The sequence below is a fragment of the Nipponia nippon genome, unplaced genomic scaffold (assembly GCF_047370975.1).
Source record: "Nipponia nippon isolate SJK-2023a ecotype South Korea unplaced genomic scaffold, ASM4737097v1 scaffold_4, whole genome shotgun sequence".
Classification (NCBI taxonomy): Eukaryota; Metazoa; Chordata; class Aves; order Pelecaniformes; family Threskiornithidae; genus Nipponia; species Nipponia nippon.
Genome location: NW_028262358.1, coordinates 90,339,641 through 90,354,068, shown reverse-complemented (window position 1 = coordinate 90,354,068; position 14,428 = coordinate 90,339,641). Strand labels below are relative to the sequence as shown.

At 42.9% G+C, this 14,428-nt stretch overlaps 1 protein-coding gene across 2 annotated transcripts; it reads left to right on the top strand.

The window, feature by feature from the left end:
• Nucleotides 1-1,724: 1,724 nt before the first annotated feature.
• IRAK1BP1 (interleukin 1 receptor associated kinase 1 binding protein 1) lies at nucleotides 1,725-14,352 on the top strand. 2 transcript variants are annotated; one of them, XM_087777502.1, is made up of 4 exons: nucleotides 1,725-2,009; nucleotides 8,630-8,695; nucleotides 12,863-12,993; nucleotides 14,031-14,352. In XM_087777502.1, the coding sequence occupies exons 1-4, from the start codon at nucleotides 1,737-1,739 to the stop codon at nucleotides 14,299-14,301; spliced, it is 741 nt and encodes a 246-aa protein (XP_087633628.1). In that variant the 5' UTR covers nucleotides 1,725-1,736; the 3' UTR covers nucleotides 14,302-14,352. The 2 variants fall into 2 exon arrangements, with proteins under 2 accessions (XP_087633628.1, XP_087633629.1); XM_087777503.1 differs by lacking the exon at nucleotides 8,630-8,695.
• Nucleotides 14,353-14,428: the final 76 nt, after the last annotated feature.

Here is a 14,428-nt window from a genome sequence, read left to right as displayed (position 1 = left end):
GTAAAATCAGGTCTTGATGTCTTCACATGTCATGTTTTCATCTAGAAGGAGAGTATAGCAATATGTATCTGCATCATGTCACGCAGACTTTCCAAGGTTTGCAACATGAATTCGGAAGGCTGTAAGACCTGCTATAAAGATACAGTATCATCAGCTTCCAGTCTCTGTGCCAGGTTCCAGATTTCAGGTAATCAAAACACAATGTACCACAAATGTAAATAGTAATGACATATCCAAAGTCCTTCCCAAAAATCCTCATACAAACAAGACCAGACACACAGAGCTAGTCATTTTGTAGCCACTCGGACAGACTGGAGAACTGAGCTGGGAGGCATCTCATGAAGTTCAGCAAGGGGAAACACCAAATCCTGCACCTGGGGAGGAGCAGCCCCATGCACCAGTGCACACTGGGGCTTGACTGGCTGGAAGGCAAAAAAGGACTTGGGGGTCCTGGTGGGCAACAAGCGGATCATGCACCCATGTGGCAAAGCAGGCCAACAGCATCCTGGGCTGGATTAGGAGAAGCATTGCCAGCAGATCAAGGGAGGTGACGCTTCCCCTTTGCTCAGCACTGGTGAGACACGCCTGGACCGCTGGGTCCTGTTCTGGGCTCCACAGTACAAGGGAGATACGGACGTACTGGAGAGAGTCCAACAAAAGGCCACAAGGATGATGAAGGGACTGGAGCACCTCTCTTATGAGGAAGGGCTGAAAGAGCTGGGACTGTATAGCCTGGAGGAGAGAAGGCTCAGGGGGATGTTATCAATGTATACAAATGCCTGATGGGAAGGAAGACAAGGGAGCCAGGCTCTTCCCAGGGGAGCCCAGTGACAGGACACGACAAAACGGACACAGATTAAAACACATGAAATTCAATGTGAACATAACAAAACACGATATTTTCACTCTGAATGTGGTCAAATACCGGTGTGGGTTGCCCCGAGAGGTTCTGGAGTCTCCATCCTTTGAAATATTCAAAACCCAACTGGACATGGTGCTGGGCAACCTGCTCTGGCTGACCCTGCTTGGGCCAGGGGCTGGACGCTGCCTTGAAAGGCCTCCTGTGGTTCCCTGAGGACCCAAACTGCACCCCTCCGCCTTTCCTAAGCGGAGGGCAGCATTAAGCAGGACCCAGCCAGCAGACATTAGCAAAGCCAACGTGTCCCCTGCAAGACCCCTCCATGGAGAACCAGCAGCACTTACGCTAGAATAGTTTTTAATCACCCCTGCCTAGGCCCTGCCACCAGCGGAGGATGTGATGTGGCACAACAAAACAGTCTTCCCTCCGCAGACAGCACCCACGGCCCTTTCTCCAGCGCTCCTCCTCTCCCTCTCAGGTTGCTCCCGACCTCAATACGCTAGAAAAATATGACAATAGGCCAAAAATGGCGGAAACGGGACAGCTTCTCCTCAGAGGATGTGGACCTACACTTCCCCTGCCACCGCCTTCTTAACGGCTGCAGCCCAACCGCCCGCCTCAACCCCCTTTGGCAGCCGCCGGAGGCGCCCTGCCTCGGTAGCTGTCATAGCGGATCCCCTTCGGCGGGAGGCAGGGGAGTTCCGCCTCGGTACCCATCATGGCGGGAAGGCGCCTCGGCCTGGCGGCCGCCTGGCAGCTGCGCCGCGGCCGGGTGATGGCGGCAGGGAGCGGAAGGGCGGGGGTCACGTGGGCGCCTCCCAGGGTGCAGCGGGCGCGCTGGCGTTGGTTGCCATGGTGCCGCGAGGGGCCCGCCGCCATGGCGCTGCCCGCGCCGCCCCCCGCCCGCGTCTTCGCTGAGCTCGTCCCGGCCCCGGCCCCGGCCCCGGCCCCGGCGGGACGCGGCGGCCCCCCGGCGCCGACCGGGCGGGAGGTGCACGTAAGCGGCAGCGCGGAGCTGAGCGCCGGCCCGGACCGGGCGCGGGTGTCGCTGCGGCTGGGCAGCCGGAAGGGGGAGGCCGGGGCGGCGCGGAGCAGCGTGGCCCGGCGGCTGGAGTACATCGCCCAGAGCGCCCGCCAGCGCGGCGTCCCGGTGAGAGCCGCCCCCCGGCCTCCGCCTCCCGCGGCGGGGGGTCCCCTGGGGCGCCGGGCGGTTCCCCCGGCGGGGGGCGAGGGGAGGAGCGGGCGGGGCAGCTCCCCTCAGCTGCGGGGTCCACCCGGCGCCTCCCGGCCCCCGGGGCCTCCCCTCCCCTGCGGCAGCCCCGAGGGGAAGGGCGGCCGCTGAGGGGCCCCGGGACCGGTGAGTGGGGCGCTGCGTGCATCGGCCTGGCCGGCGGGAAGCAGAGGAGTACCGGGGTTTTGGAGCTGTCCCCCCCCCGCCTCGGGAACGCCCCGGCGGCTGGGGCGCTGCTGTGAAAGCCTGCCCGTCTTTGGGAGGTTGCAGCTTTGCCACCCTCAGCAGACAAGGCGGAACGTCGCTGCACGGGCTCTCGGACCCGCTGCTCGTTTTGCATCTGGAAACCATCCTGCTTCGCTGTTTCATCTGTTCATGTCATACAGCATCCTCACGTGCATACGGATGAAACTGATAAAGGGGTACACGGCAACAGAACTTAACCTATACATACACGTGTGTAAGTGTCAGTATAGCTGGTGATTACCGTAGCTTAGTGACAAATGCCCACAGAGCTTTTTCTTCTCTCTTTTTCTTGTTCCATGTGAGTAGAGAGGTATGAAGAAACATGAGATGTGATCAAGGTAGCTGAAGTGACAGAAGCCCCTTGTGGACTCAAAAAGTTCCTTTACCATAATAAGTTTTTTGGCCTGAGGAAGTCATTTTATGAGAATGACAAAAGCATAGTCTTGCCTTTAAAGCTTTGTCCACACTGTAAATTCTCTGTAAGGGTGATATTTGGCCTAGCAATTGTGCGGCTGATGTTTTTGGATTTTATAAAAGAGTTTTGGACGGTGTTCCACACCTAGGAGTTTTAAAATCAGAACAAAGCTGATCTTCAATGGAATAAATGGTTGCTTTTGAAAATTACTTACTATTGAAGTTCCCCAAGAAGTCTGTGCTTTTTTAGTGTATTCACAAATGAGCTGGGGAAAAGGGAGATGACACGAGTTTGCTATCAACACCAAATTATTCAGTGTAGTAAAAAAGAAGGAATTGCAGAAGGGTTTCATGATCCTGCATGATGTTACATGGCACATTCAGTATTAGTAAACGCAAAGTAAGAGAGTAAGTTACTCGACCTGTGATGTGCTTACAGTGGAATTGCATGCCCACATCTCAAATGCTGCATGCATCTGAAGTGCTGACTCCTACTTTTTTTTTTCCCCAACAAAACAGGATTTACTGTTTTCTTTTAAAACTGATAGCGATGCTGTCTCTGTTTCTGTAGTAGCTAAATAAAGCATTTGTTCAGGAATAAAGATGTCAATAACAAAGACCCCTGAACCCCTGATGTAGAAAAAGCTCATATTGCAGCTATGGAACTAGATGGCAAGGAGACATGGAGGCTGCTGAGGGCCAGATATGTGATCCTGCTCCCTGTGTTTTTCCTGAACGCGTGGCTGGGTGCGTGTCTGTCACAGGGAGCACGATTCCATTGCCATCAGAATGACTTGTTCAGTCAGAAATGGTGCATTTTTGTATGGGATTACAGGTTGAATGCCTTCAGTTTCTATTAAGTGAGTTAATAGGAGTCTAAAGTCTGGTGGATTTTAAGAGGAACGGGAGAAGACAAGGCAACTCATGCATTCATTTTTATTAGTAGAGAAAACAATAAGCTTCATACCCACCACCATGGTGAGCTATCAGATCATGGGGTATTTTCATCCTGGCTGCAATTAAATAGCTCGTCAGAGTGTGGATACATTAGAAAAGATAGTTGGAGATATTTACCCTACAGTGAATCTGAATAACTGACTCCCAGTTTTGACATGAGCCTGATTGAATTAGGATAGTGTGGAGCGTTCGACACGTGGAGGATGGCACACAAAAGGAGTAGGCAGGATGTTAAATAAGTGAGTATGCTTTAGAGGGCTGCACGCACTACTCCAGGCTAGAAAAAATAATTGCAAAATTGAAGTAAGACCTGGACAAACAAATATTTGGGTATATGCAGTCAGATTCAGAACTGTAATGGGAGCAGGTAAGCAGTAGTAGTGTAACCTAGGTGGAGAGTGGACTTTTTTCACAATGTGAGAGCATTGATTGTCTTATTGTAGTTATAATAATTTCACAGTAATCTTTTGCTGTTTCAGAGATGCCGTGTGTTGGAGAATGGAAATGTTAGTTCTTCCTACTTACTTGAGGGACTATGAAATGCTGCTTAAGTTGTGGGTTTCTCAGTGTTAGCAAAGTGTTAGCTCTAGGGAACTCTGAGAAAAACAACATGAAGTTATTTTTTTTTTTTCAGAGTAGTTCCCTGCGGTATAATTTTTAGTGCTTTGTTCCATCCAATTTTAAATCACTCCACTGCTGGAGCTTTTATTGGCCTCGTAGCTTTTCTACTAACAACTCTCACTGCTGGCAATTTGTTCTTAACTGCATTTGCTAACATCACTTGTAGCTAATACCATTCTAGACCACTGTAAAATTAATATCTCTTCACAATCTCCATAGGGTTCTAGTTGTTGCAAGCTTATCTAAGGCCTCTTTAGAAATCAGCTGGCTATTCTATATATTTATTTTTAATTAATCCGTAGAACAATTTCCTTAACCCTTGTTGCTATCATAGGAAGTCTGTGATATCAGAAGTGCATAACCTTTGCAGCAGCAGGGGCTTGCATTAGCAGCTTGTCAGGATGCCTGGGGGCAGCACCTAATTTCCATATATATTTACACAGGATTTTAATCAGAAATAGATGCACATAGTGGGATTTATTTATAGAGTGCTGTAAGTATATGCAGCACTTCAGAGCACAGAATCTGCTTTGAAGGCTGCAGGGAAAGTAAAATCAATGGGGAAACCAATCTCTCTTACTCAGCCCAGCTGCTCAAAAGTAACCTTTTTTTCTCTTTCTCTAGAAGCAAACTGATTTTATGTTTACCACCTATGATTTATTTGGGTAGTGGTGTGGAGACGACACTGTTTTCTTTAATCACTGTATCTAACAATTGGCATTGGCCATCTTGTTTAAAAATAACAGCGATAATACTTGTTATACCAGTGCGAGTGTTATTTAGCAAAACAAACAAACCAGCTCACAAACTACATCCAGTGGGCTCTGGCTTAAGAGTTTGTCTGTACTGCGATATATCCTTGGATATATGTGCAATATTCTCCATATTTTGAAACTTATTTAGGAGTCACAGTTATGGATGCATATCCATACAGTCAGTTAAAAAGAAAGATTTTGAAGTTTTGCTTACTCAGTTACAAAATCTTCCAGTATCAATATATCCTTGAATAAGAAAGGTAGAAACCTGCATAAGGCATGACCTTTTTTAGGCTACCATATATTTTAAGAAATACCCCCAAAGTATCCTTACACTTGCTGAGTACAAATCTGCTTTTTACCTTTCTTAAAATAACTGTTACATATACTTCTGTTATTTCTTGAATGGACATTAAGCAGCAGAAACTTCTTCCCCATAGATTTTTAGGTTGTCGTTCTGTCCGTCTAATGCCAAACAGAACGGACAGAGTGAGGGGATGAGAGGCGGGAGCGGAGGTACCAGATGCCTCATTGGGGAACACACTGACTGTAGGTGCTTAACACCCTTAACTGTCCGGGGACACCATGATGGATGGACTGTGAGGAGATACGAGCATACATCAAGACTCTCATTAACCATTTCTTAAAAATGCTATGTTCAGGTGGAAGAAGCTAACTCTTTTGGTTGTTTAAATATCTTTATTTTTCGTAATGTAAAGTTATATTGGATATATCAGTGCACATGTACAAGTGAATTCTAAGAGATATTTCCAGGTGTCTCCAGATTTTTTTTATTTATAACTACACATATCAGCATAGCTTACCACAATGATGCGTTAGCGTACATTTCCAAACTATAAACGTTTTCCTTTACTGAGACTGGTGTTGTGTTTCATGAAGTAGTCTCACAGTTTTGTTAACTCAGTAACCAGGAGCAGAACATATAACTTTATCTGCAGGTAGGCTTTTCTCATACTGTATTGTTATATAGCTGTCTCCTTGAAGTGTGCTTTCACTGATTATCTATTTAGTTTTTTCCCTGTTCTCTTTTGGGGAAAGGAGCAGTCATTCCTGTAAACAGCGACAGTGTCGTGACGGTGGACACAATGGTCCTGTGAAGAAGAAATTGTTCCGAAGTAGCAGATAGGTAGGAGGAAGGGCTATATAAGATTTTTATTCTGTTGAAAAGAAGGAAGATATAAGGCAAAGCACAGTTCTAGACTTGAAAGTGGAAGCTCAATGGCATATCGACTGTCGTTCATTTTTGTGTTTACAGTACTTGCAATCGTGATGGTTTATGTCACTGCTGGCTCAAAAAATAGGCTATATAAGCAGAATGCAAGTGTGATTCGGTTAAGAATTGTTCAGTGGCTTCTGGGGTAATTGAGTTATCACATAACAATAATGTTATATTCATTTAACTTTTCTACTGTGATTCTTGGCCCACAGATTTAGAAAATGGAGAAAGTTATTCCAGAAATCCAGAATACTGGACACATCAGAAGTGTAGCTTTCCGTAAGGCACAGTGAAAACGTTTTTTCCTGTGGCTGTTGCAATCAAACGGATAGTTCCTCAGCCAAAACGTGAATAGTAGACATAAGCAGTAGGAAAAAAAACCTTTTGCTTTTGATGTAGTCAAAGTCCTGATTCCACTTTAAAATTTTACTGTCACTTACCTGTCTTTTCCATATCTTTGTCCGAACACACTCGCGAACAGGAACAAAGTATCTAACAGAAGATATATCACAAGAAGCCACCTTGTTATGACTTCAGCCATTATTTCGTCCCTTTATCTTCAATAATACGGACAGCTACTGTCAAATCTGGTGGGATAAAAATTAGCCGCGAGGGAAATTTTATAATAGATGGCACAAAATGATCTTTCACTACGATAGCATTGGTCTTGCAATAGTGCCTGGAGCCACGGGATGGCACTGTCCTTAAATGCACAGGAACCGTGCGGAGGCCAAAACCAAACCAGAAGACTTGAATCCGTTCAGCAGGAAAGAGAACTTTTCTTTAAAAACGATTAAGGAGCAGGGACAAGGGAAAATGAATGCACTTTTTCTATGTTTACTCTTAAGTTTTATTACAGTATAGCTATTTTTGTCAAATATGAGTTGTTGAAGAAAGCTTTTCTGTTTGGTTATCTCTATAAGATACGTAAGAGCTCTAGAAAAAACCTTTCTTGTCACTTGTAATTGGATTGTATCATAAATAGTAAGATTGGCTCCATTTTGTAAATTAAATGAGTTGTCGGTGCTGGGCTGGTTTGAGCGCTCTTTAACAAACCACAGCCAGCCACGCTGCCAAAGTACCTCAAAGCTATGACTGCAAAAGGGGAAATAGGTTTTTTAGGGACTAACTGGCCCTGGTCCTCGCCCTTACTAAAGAGATTATCCAAAAATAGGGCTGCTGTTCTTGAATTTGAGCACTGCCAATCAATCATAAAATTGAAATTTCAAAATTTGTTTCTTGTAGGCTGCTGTGCAATGGTAATTATGGCTCTAATTTCCATATGATATTTTAAAAGGACAATGATTCTCATTACTAATGTCATTTATATGAACTTATGCATGCATACTACATGATAAACTTGAAGATTTGAGCCTCTGTAGGAAATACTCTGACACAAAGCATCTTTTGAAATGTGTCAATGCTGAAAGCAAATATTGTTTTCCTATGCAAATAAATTTAGTAAGTAAAACTTTTTCAGTAATTGAAAGGCTTAGTATCTGCTTCCCTACAGTTCCTGGGTATTAAATGCAAAGCTGTATTTGCAATTAAATTGTAAGCTGTGCTTTTTGTTGTGGTACAGTAATTTTACAATAAATTGTTCATCCAAACTGTTTACCGAAGAGGGAAGTGGGTGAAAGAAATGTGATTGTTAGACCGCTACCAAGTTGGTCAAATATTCAGATGTAACTGGAGTTATTCTGTACCTTAGTTAGTTCAGTATCTTATTTATAAGTCTTACAGGGTTTGCTAGTGCTCTGTGCAGCCTTTATGTTGAATAATGTAGCTGCTGTTAATGCAAAAGTGTCACTGGTGGAATAGCCTCTTTTAAGGGTTACCATTCTGCCAGAATAACCAGTGCTCAGTCATTGTTCACGTCACCTTGCTACAAGCCGCTACCATTAAAATACCTTAAAATAGGGGCCTGAAAAGCACTTTTCACATACTAACTTTCTGAAAACAATTGAAGCTTCCATTTTTTTGAACCAGGTGAATTTATAGTTACACACTGATACACACAGCTTCTAGCTAGCAGTCACTTTTAAGACCTAATTGGTCTCTTCAAGTGAATAGCAGTGGAATTACATTATAGAGCTACTGTATAATTTACTTTAAATAACGTCAAGAAGTCTTTAACATCCAGCTAGTTTTTAACTGAAGAGATTTGCCTGGAAAATTCCAAATCTCTGTTACGAAGTCATAAGTAATAAGCCAAAACATTTCAACTTTTACAGGACACAATGTACATACATTTTCAACAGATGCTTAATTTCTGTCTTTTAAGATTATATTCTTGTACTTTGTTTTAGGAAGAAAATATGACTGTAACAGAGGATTTTAGTAGAGTAGAAAATACTTACCAAATGGAAGCAGAGGTATGTATTCAACCTAACCAAAAATAATAATAAAAAAGAGTAAGAAGCGTAGCAAGGACCAATGAAAATGTGCAGACTGTCTTTCCTCATACCAAGGAGTAGATGTTCTCTACAGTAAAGGCAGCATAGTTCAAAGAAACTATTGAAGGCGTGCAGTTTAAAGCAGAGTTCAGCTGCAGTCTTCTGTTGTGTGCAGAACTTGTTTTCTGCTACTGTAATATAGAAAGAATTTTTTTCTTCTCAGCTGAATGTGTGCTTTTCAAATATTACACAGTGCTACAGAAGGGAATATTTGGTTCTGGGGCTCTAAGGTTGCCGTTCTGCGCTCTCCTCCACCCATAGCCCTTCCTGCCCTCTGCTTCTTGCAAGGAGTTGTACTTAGGTGATCAGGTGATAGGTCAGTTCAGAAAGCTGCTGCAGTTAATAACTTTTTTTTTTTTTCCCAGATTAGCTTTTATTTTTTCCATTATTTTAGCTCCCTGAACTGGAGGCAATGCAAGGCAGAGGACAAGAGTGGATGGGGTACAACAGTGGCATGGCAACCCTAATCTAGATCTGTTTAAGCCACAGTTGAACAGCACCTGGATTTTGGTCTATTCTACACGACTCTGCCGTCAGCTTGCTGCAAGTAAAGCATAGCTCATTGTTTCCTAGGTAATTGACTTGAAATTCTGTAGGTAAAAAGTGCCGTGTGAAAGCTAAATATTATGGGAATAATCCCATTTACTTCAGAAGCAGCTCAGGGGAGTATATTTTTGCACGTTCATGCTATAGTAAGAAATAAATGCTTTGCTGGAACCATTCACTGAGGGAAATGATGTGTGTTCAGTCGATGGATCTTTTTAGAGCATCAAACTTTAATCACTACCCAGCAAATTTACAGATTCTTATGAAGTAAACCTGGAAGCCAGCAATAAAATTATAGCTGTTTTATAGAGCTGCTGTTTACAATCCCCTAAAACAGGGTTCAGCCTCTTTAGTTTGCTTGCTTGCTCTAAGGCATATTCTCATCTAAATAACAGCAATAAATACAGACATAATCGAGAATTTGGAGAACAAAATTTGTATTTTAAAATGAGTCTTTTGATACTTAAATGGTATGCATCAGTGTCATGTTCTGACTGACTATAACTTCATAAAATAGACACCTACTATCATGAGAGCTTAAATCACCATGTTTTTTAGATAAGCTGTTCTTAAAAATAAATAAAACTGTATTGAATTATTATTTAGGCTACAGACAAGCTTAGGCTTACAACTTCAGTCTTAAGTGGTAACTTAACCAATCGTCTCCCTTCTGCTATTAATTTTTACACAACAAAAAGCGTACATGGGTTTAGTGGTCATTTGTAGGCAGCTTGGACCAGCTGTAATTGCTGTTCAAAAGTTGTATGGCTGCCTAGGACCTGGGTGTCAGAACTTGAAAGATCTAGCCATAATACTGCTGTTTTGGCTTAAGTAGCTGTATGGTCGCTCTTTATGCAGAGATTAGTTTCTCCTTGCTTCCCCCTTTATGTATGTACTTGTTTCATTAGTGCAGCTTCATAAACCAATGAAGTTCCATTGACCAGCATGTTTGCATGCTTTAACAATATAAATTAGTTTAAAATTAACTTACACTCACTTCTCAACTAAAGAGTTTGCCTTTATATTTGTGTTATACATAAAATCATGGAAGTCGTGCATTATTTCATTCTATAATTCTATAAACTCTTTTTACCATTTGTCTACTGTAAGAGTTTTTAGATGAGTGAAGAAAGTCCCAGACAAATAGCTATTTTAAGGTACAATTAAGAATTCAAAATACGCTTTCAACTGTAAGGAGATAAATTTTAATTCATGCTATAACAAAGGAAAATATGCAGAAGAATGAAGTTGTGTGTGAGATCACAAAGCTTTATAATTTCTTAATCATAATAGTTCATTGATTGCATGATGATCTCATGGGATGAAGATTATGTTGGTTTTGTGCTTTTCTTAATATACTTGCCTCCTTATAAACCATAACTTCTTGTCCTTTACAGCCTTACCCAAACCTTACGATGTCCATAATGGTTTTGCATACCTTCATGTTACTTTTTCGCACTTTTTAACCTTAATCATAATTTTATTGAAGAAATTGAAACACTGCTTTGCATTTTAATGCTCAGGTATCCTCTGTAAATGTAAGTGGAATTTATTGCATCTAGCTCTGAACGAAAACTGTGATTTTTAGGGGGAAAAAAACAACAAAATTCACAGCTATTGCTCAGTTGTTTTCTGTCCCGGAGGGTACCTGATTACATGCTTGTTTTTTAACAACGAAGTTGCTGAGTGCCCAGAACTGCCCCAGTCTGAGCAGCTTCTCTCTTGTTTAAGACCCACAGCTCTTTTGTTTGATCATTCTTTTGTTTCATCCCCTTGAGGGAACTAATCTTGTAAACACCGATAGCAATCTGGAAAACGCCATGACAGTCCTCACAGTGAGACTTTCAACTTTGCACAAAATACGACTATGACAGTTTTTTGGCAAAACAGCGCAAGAGAATATATGCTTTTTATATATGGCAAGAACTCCTGCTAAAGATAGAAATCTAGGTTTAGTCTCATCTTCAGTCTTTGTTCAAATTGATACTTCACCTTCCAGCAAGTGATCCAACCCCCAAGTTACAGATAAAGGGTGGGCAGCTGAGATGAAGATGCAGGCTTGGTGCAGTTTTGCACAACGGGTGTGACCCTTTGTCCTTGTAGGAGATGGAATTGCCCTGTCACCCCATCTTAGTCAGTTTTTAAGGCCCTAAGCCCAGCTTTGGCTCAGTTGTGTGAAGAGCTACTGAGCCAGTGCAAGGATTCAAGCCAGGATGAGGTACATGTACTGCACCGAGAGGCTACCTAGGGTAACAAGATATGTGCGTTAATTACTTTGTGATAATTGTCAATATCAATTTTTTACCATCCCCTGTATATGAAGTAGCCCCCTCCTCTCTCACTGAGAGATTCAACTTCCTTGAATTATCCCATTTTCCACAAGGTAAATTGACGGTATGCGCACAGGAGGCTACTGCAGTGCAGCTGACGTGCCGTAACTTGGATTTCTGTACCATACACCTTCACTGGGATAGATTGCTGCATGGACTGCAGCAATCGCAGGGTGACTGTACGTCACAGGGGCTGGCGGTGGAATTTTCTTTCCCACAGCTTTTTTCTTCCCCTCCTGTTGAAGCTGTATTACTGTGCAAAAAGAAAGGGAAGAGTCAGGGATAAGAGAGAAGGTGGGCCTGACTCAGTGGTGAGAGCACTGTACTGGGAAGTGAAGATGACGGTTTAGTTCTTCTAAAAAAAGAGTTTGGGACCCAGGATTTCTGATTTCTGATTCCCAAATGCCATAGCAGCTAGGCATCATTGCTTCACTGCTGGCGACTGCGCTCTGCTACAGAAGGCGGCTGGCTCCTGCCTGGACAGTCCCTGCCGGGCTGGCACTTCCCTGCAAGGAAGGCTGTGGGGCTCTGGATCCAGGGCTGATAGTGATGCCTGCTTTGTAGCACTTGAGAAAGCACCTGAATTCCTGATGCCTCTGTATTTAATGCTTCTTATTGCCAAAGCCACAGACAGCTCGATGTTTAAATTGTTTTTAATCCAAGTCTTGAAGTGCCCAGTTCTCAGAGTGAGTCTGTTCAGCCAACACGGGGTTTTGAGCCCACTGCGAGCTGGACTGAGCTAGGCTTAGTTTAATCTCATAGTTTAGGTTTCTTGAACCTAATGATTGGAATTAAAATGTAATTTTCCTTCCTGCACAATGTTTTCCACATCATTTTGCTTGGGCTTCTGCATAATTAACATCTAGTAATCTAAAAAGGGAAGAACCGGGATGCATCTAGTCATGTGTCCCAAAGAGCACGTTCATTCTTCAGATTGTCTACGTACCAAGAATGCTGTAGTTCCTCACAAAAGAGCATTTCTTAATCCTCAGTTTTAAACCATTTTGTGAACTTCTCACTGTTGCAAACCCAATGACAGTCTCTAGGGCTATATAAAAGTGTTCTAAGTAAATAAATGTTGGAGTTATATACAGGACTAGTATGTTTAGTTACTTTGTACATATCTGGCTTTATACTGATATAAATAAATGTTGAATCATAGGGGAAAAATGAAAAAAATTACTTGTGTGATGTCTGTGTTCACTCCCAGGTCTGTATTATATTCAGTGATTTTGGAAAAATGCAGAATGTTTGCAATCTACTCATTGAAAAGTTAGGAACCTCTGTTACCATCAATCCACCTCATTTCTACCATACACCAGAAGCCATAGACACCCTTCGGTAAGTTCTCTCTCCTGCCACAAGTTTTACAGCCTCAGATAACAGTTAATATGAATACATAATTTATACTGTTTGTAATGGGAGCAAATAGTTTCCTTCATACCTATTAAAATGTATGTTCAAATATTTCAGTATTTGTTTTAAATGTAACTTATAAATTAACGCTGTTCCGCCTAGAAGTACAGCTCGTTCTTTCTGCAGGGTCCCTCTGCAAAGGCAGAATGTAATAAAAAATATTTTCCCACTGATTTCCATTGGAAGTATAGTCTACTGTGAACATTAGGTCAACAGAGTTTGACTTTAGTTACATCAGCACGTGTAGATTTAATTTGTATTTATTCATGAAGGTAGAAGTGTGTTACCAGATGTTGATAATTCTAAGTACCCTTGCCAATTCCCATTACTCTTAGCTGCTGACATGATCTGAAAAGAACCATACACGGTGCTTGCTCAGCATTGAAACATGCTGCTTTGAAGCTCACGGTCTCGGTATTTTAGCCGTTAACTATTCAAAGTCGTGCTTCTCCCATTGACATTGAGGGGGCAGAGGGAAGTTTGATCTTGGTTTGCGTTTTGCCTCTTTAAAGAAAAGAATTATGCCTGGTCCAAGAAGCATGCTCAACTAGCTACTGCTAACGGTTCCGGAGATGTCGGAAGCGTATCTCAAAGGTATTTACGCAGGAGTCTGAAAATCGGGTCAGTGAGGTTAAAGAGGTGCTGCTATGCCTCACAGCTGGGCCACCCAAACGCCTGGAGCAAGGGGTGAACTCCTGCTCTGCGCCACACGCCACGGATGCCTGCAGCATATAGGTGTTTGTTAGAAATGCTTGATCACAGCTGATGAGGATGCTGACGTTTTCTCTGCACACTCCCCCCTCAAACTCCTAAGCTGTCACCCAGGACCTGGGGGAAGGTGATGTGCCTTACATCTACACAGCTGTGAAAGCTGAGGCATTAAAAAAAAAAACACCACATCCTGCAGGAATACTTGTACATCAGTCGGCCCTGCTTGTTATTCTGCTTTTTCTACCTCTCAGCCGTCAAGTATGCGTTGCTGCTGTTGGAAACACGCGGCGGAAAGCTCAAGAAGTCTGTCGACTGTTCGGCCAGTCATTGGGAAAACCTTTATTAATAAGAGAAGAAGAAACAAAGGAATGGGGAGGCCACACAGACAGTCATCTGTCGAACTCCCCCGATTCACTGACTCTGCAGGAAAGAATCCAGAATGCTACTGCTTATGCTTCTTGCAGAGTGTTTGCTGTGTTTGAGATAAAGGGAAAAGAAAACAGAAGAAACAAGTTGCTCTAGAAACTTTCAAATCCTACCCATTTTCTTAATAAAACTTTTATGCTTTCTTGAGTGTTTTGTTGTTGTTTTTTACTTTATTCTTATGGTAGCAAGTAGAGTTAAGAAAGGAGATTAAGAACGCGGGTTG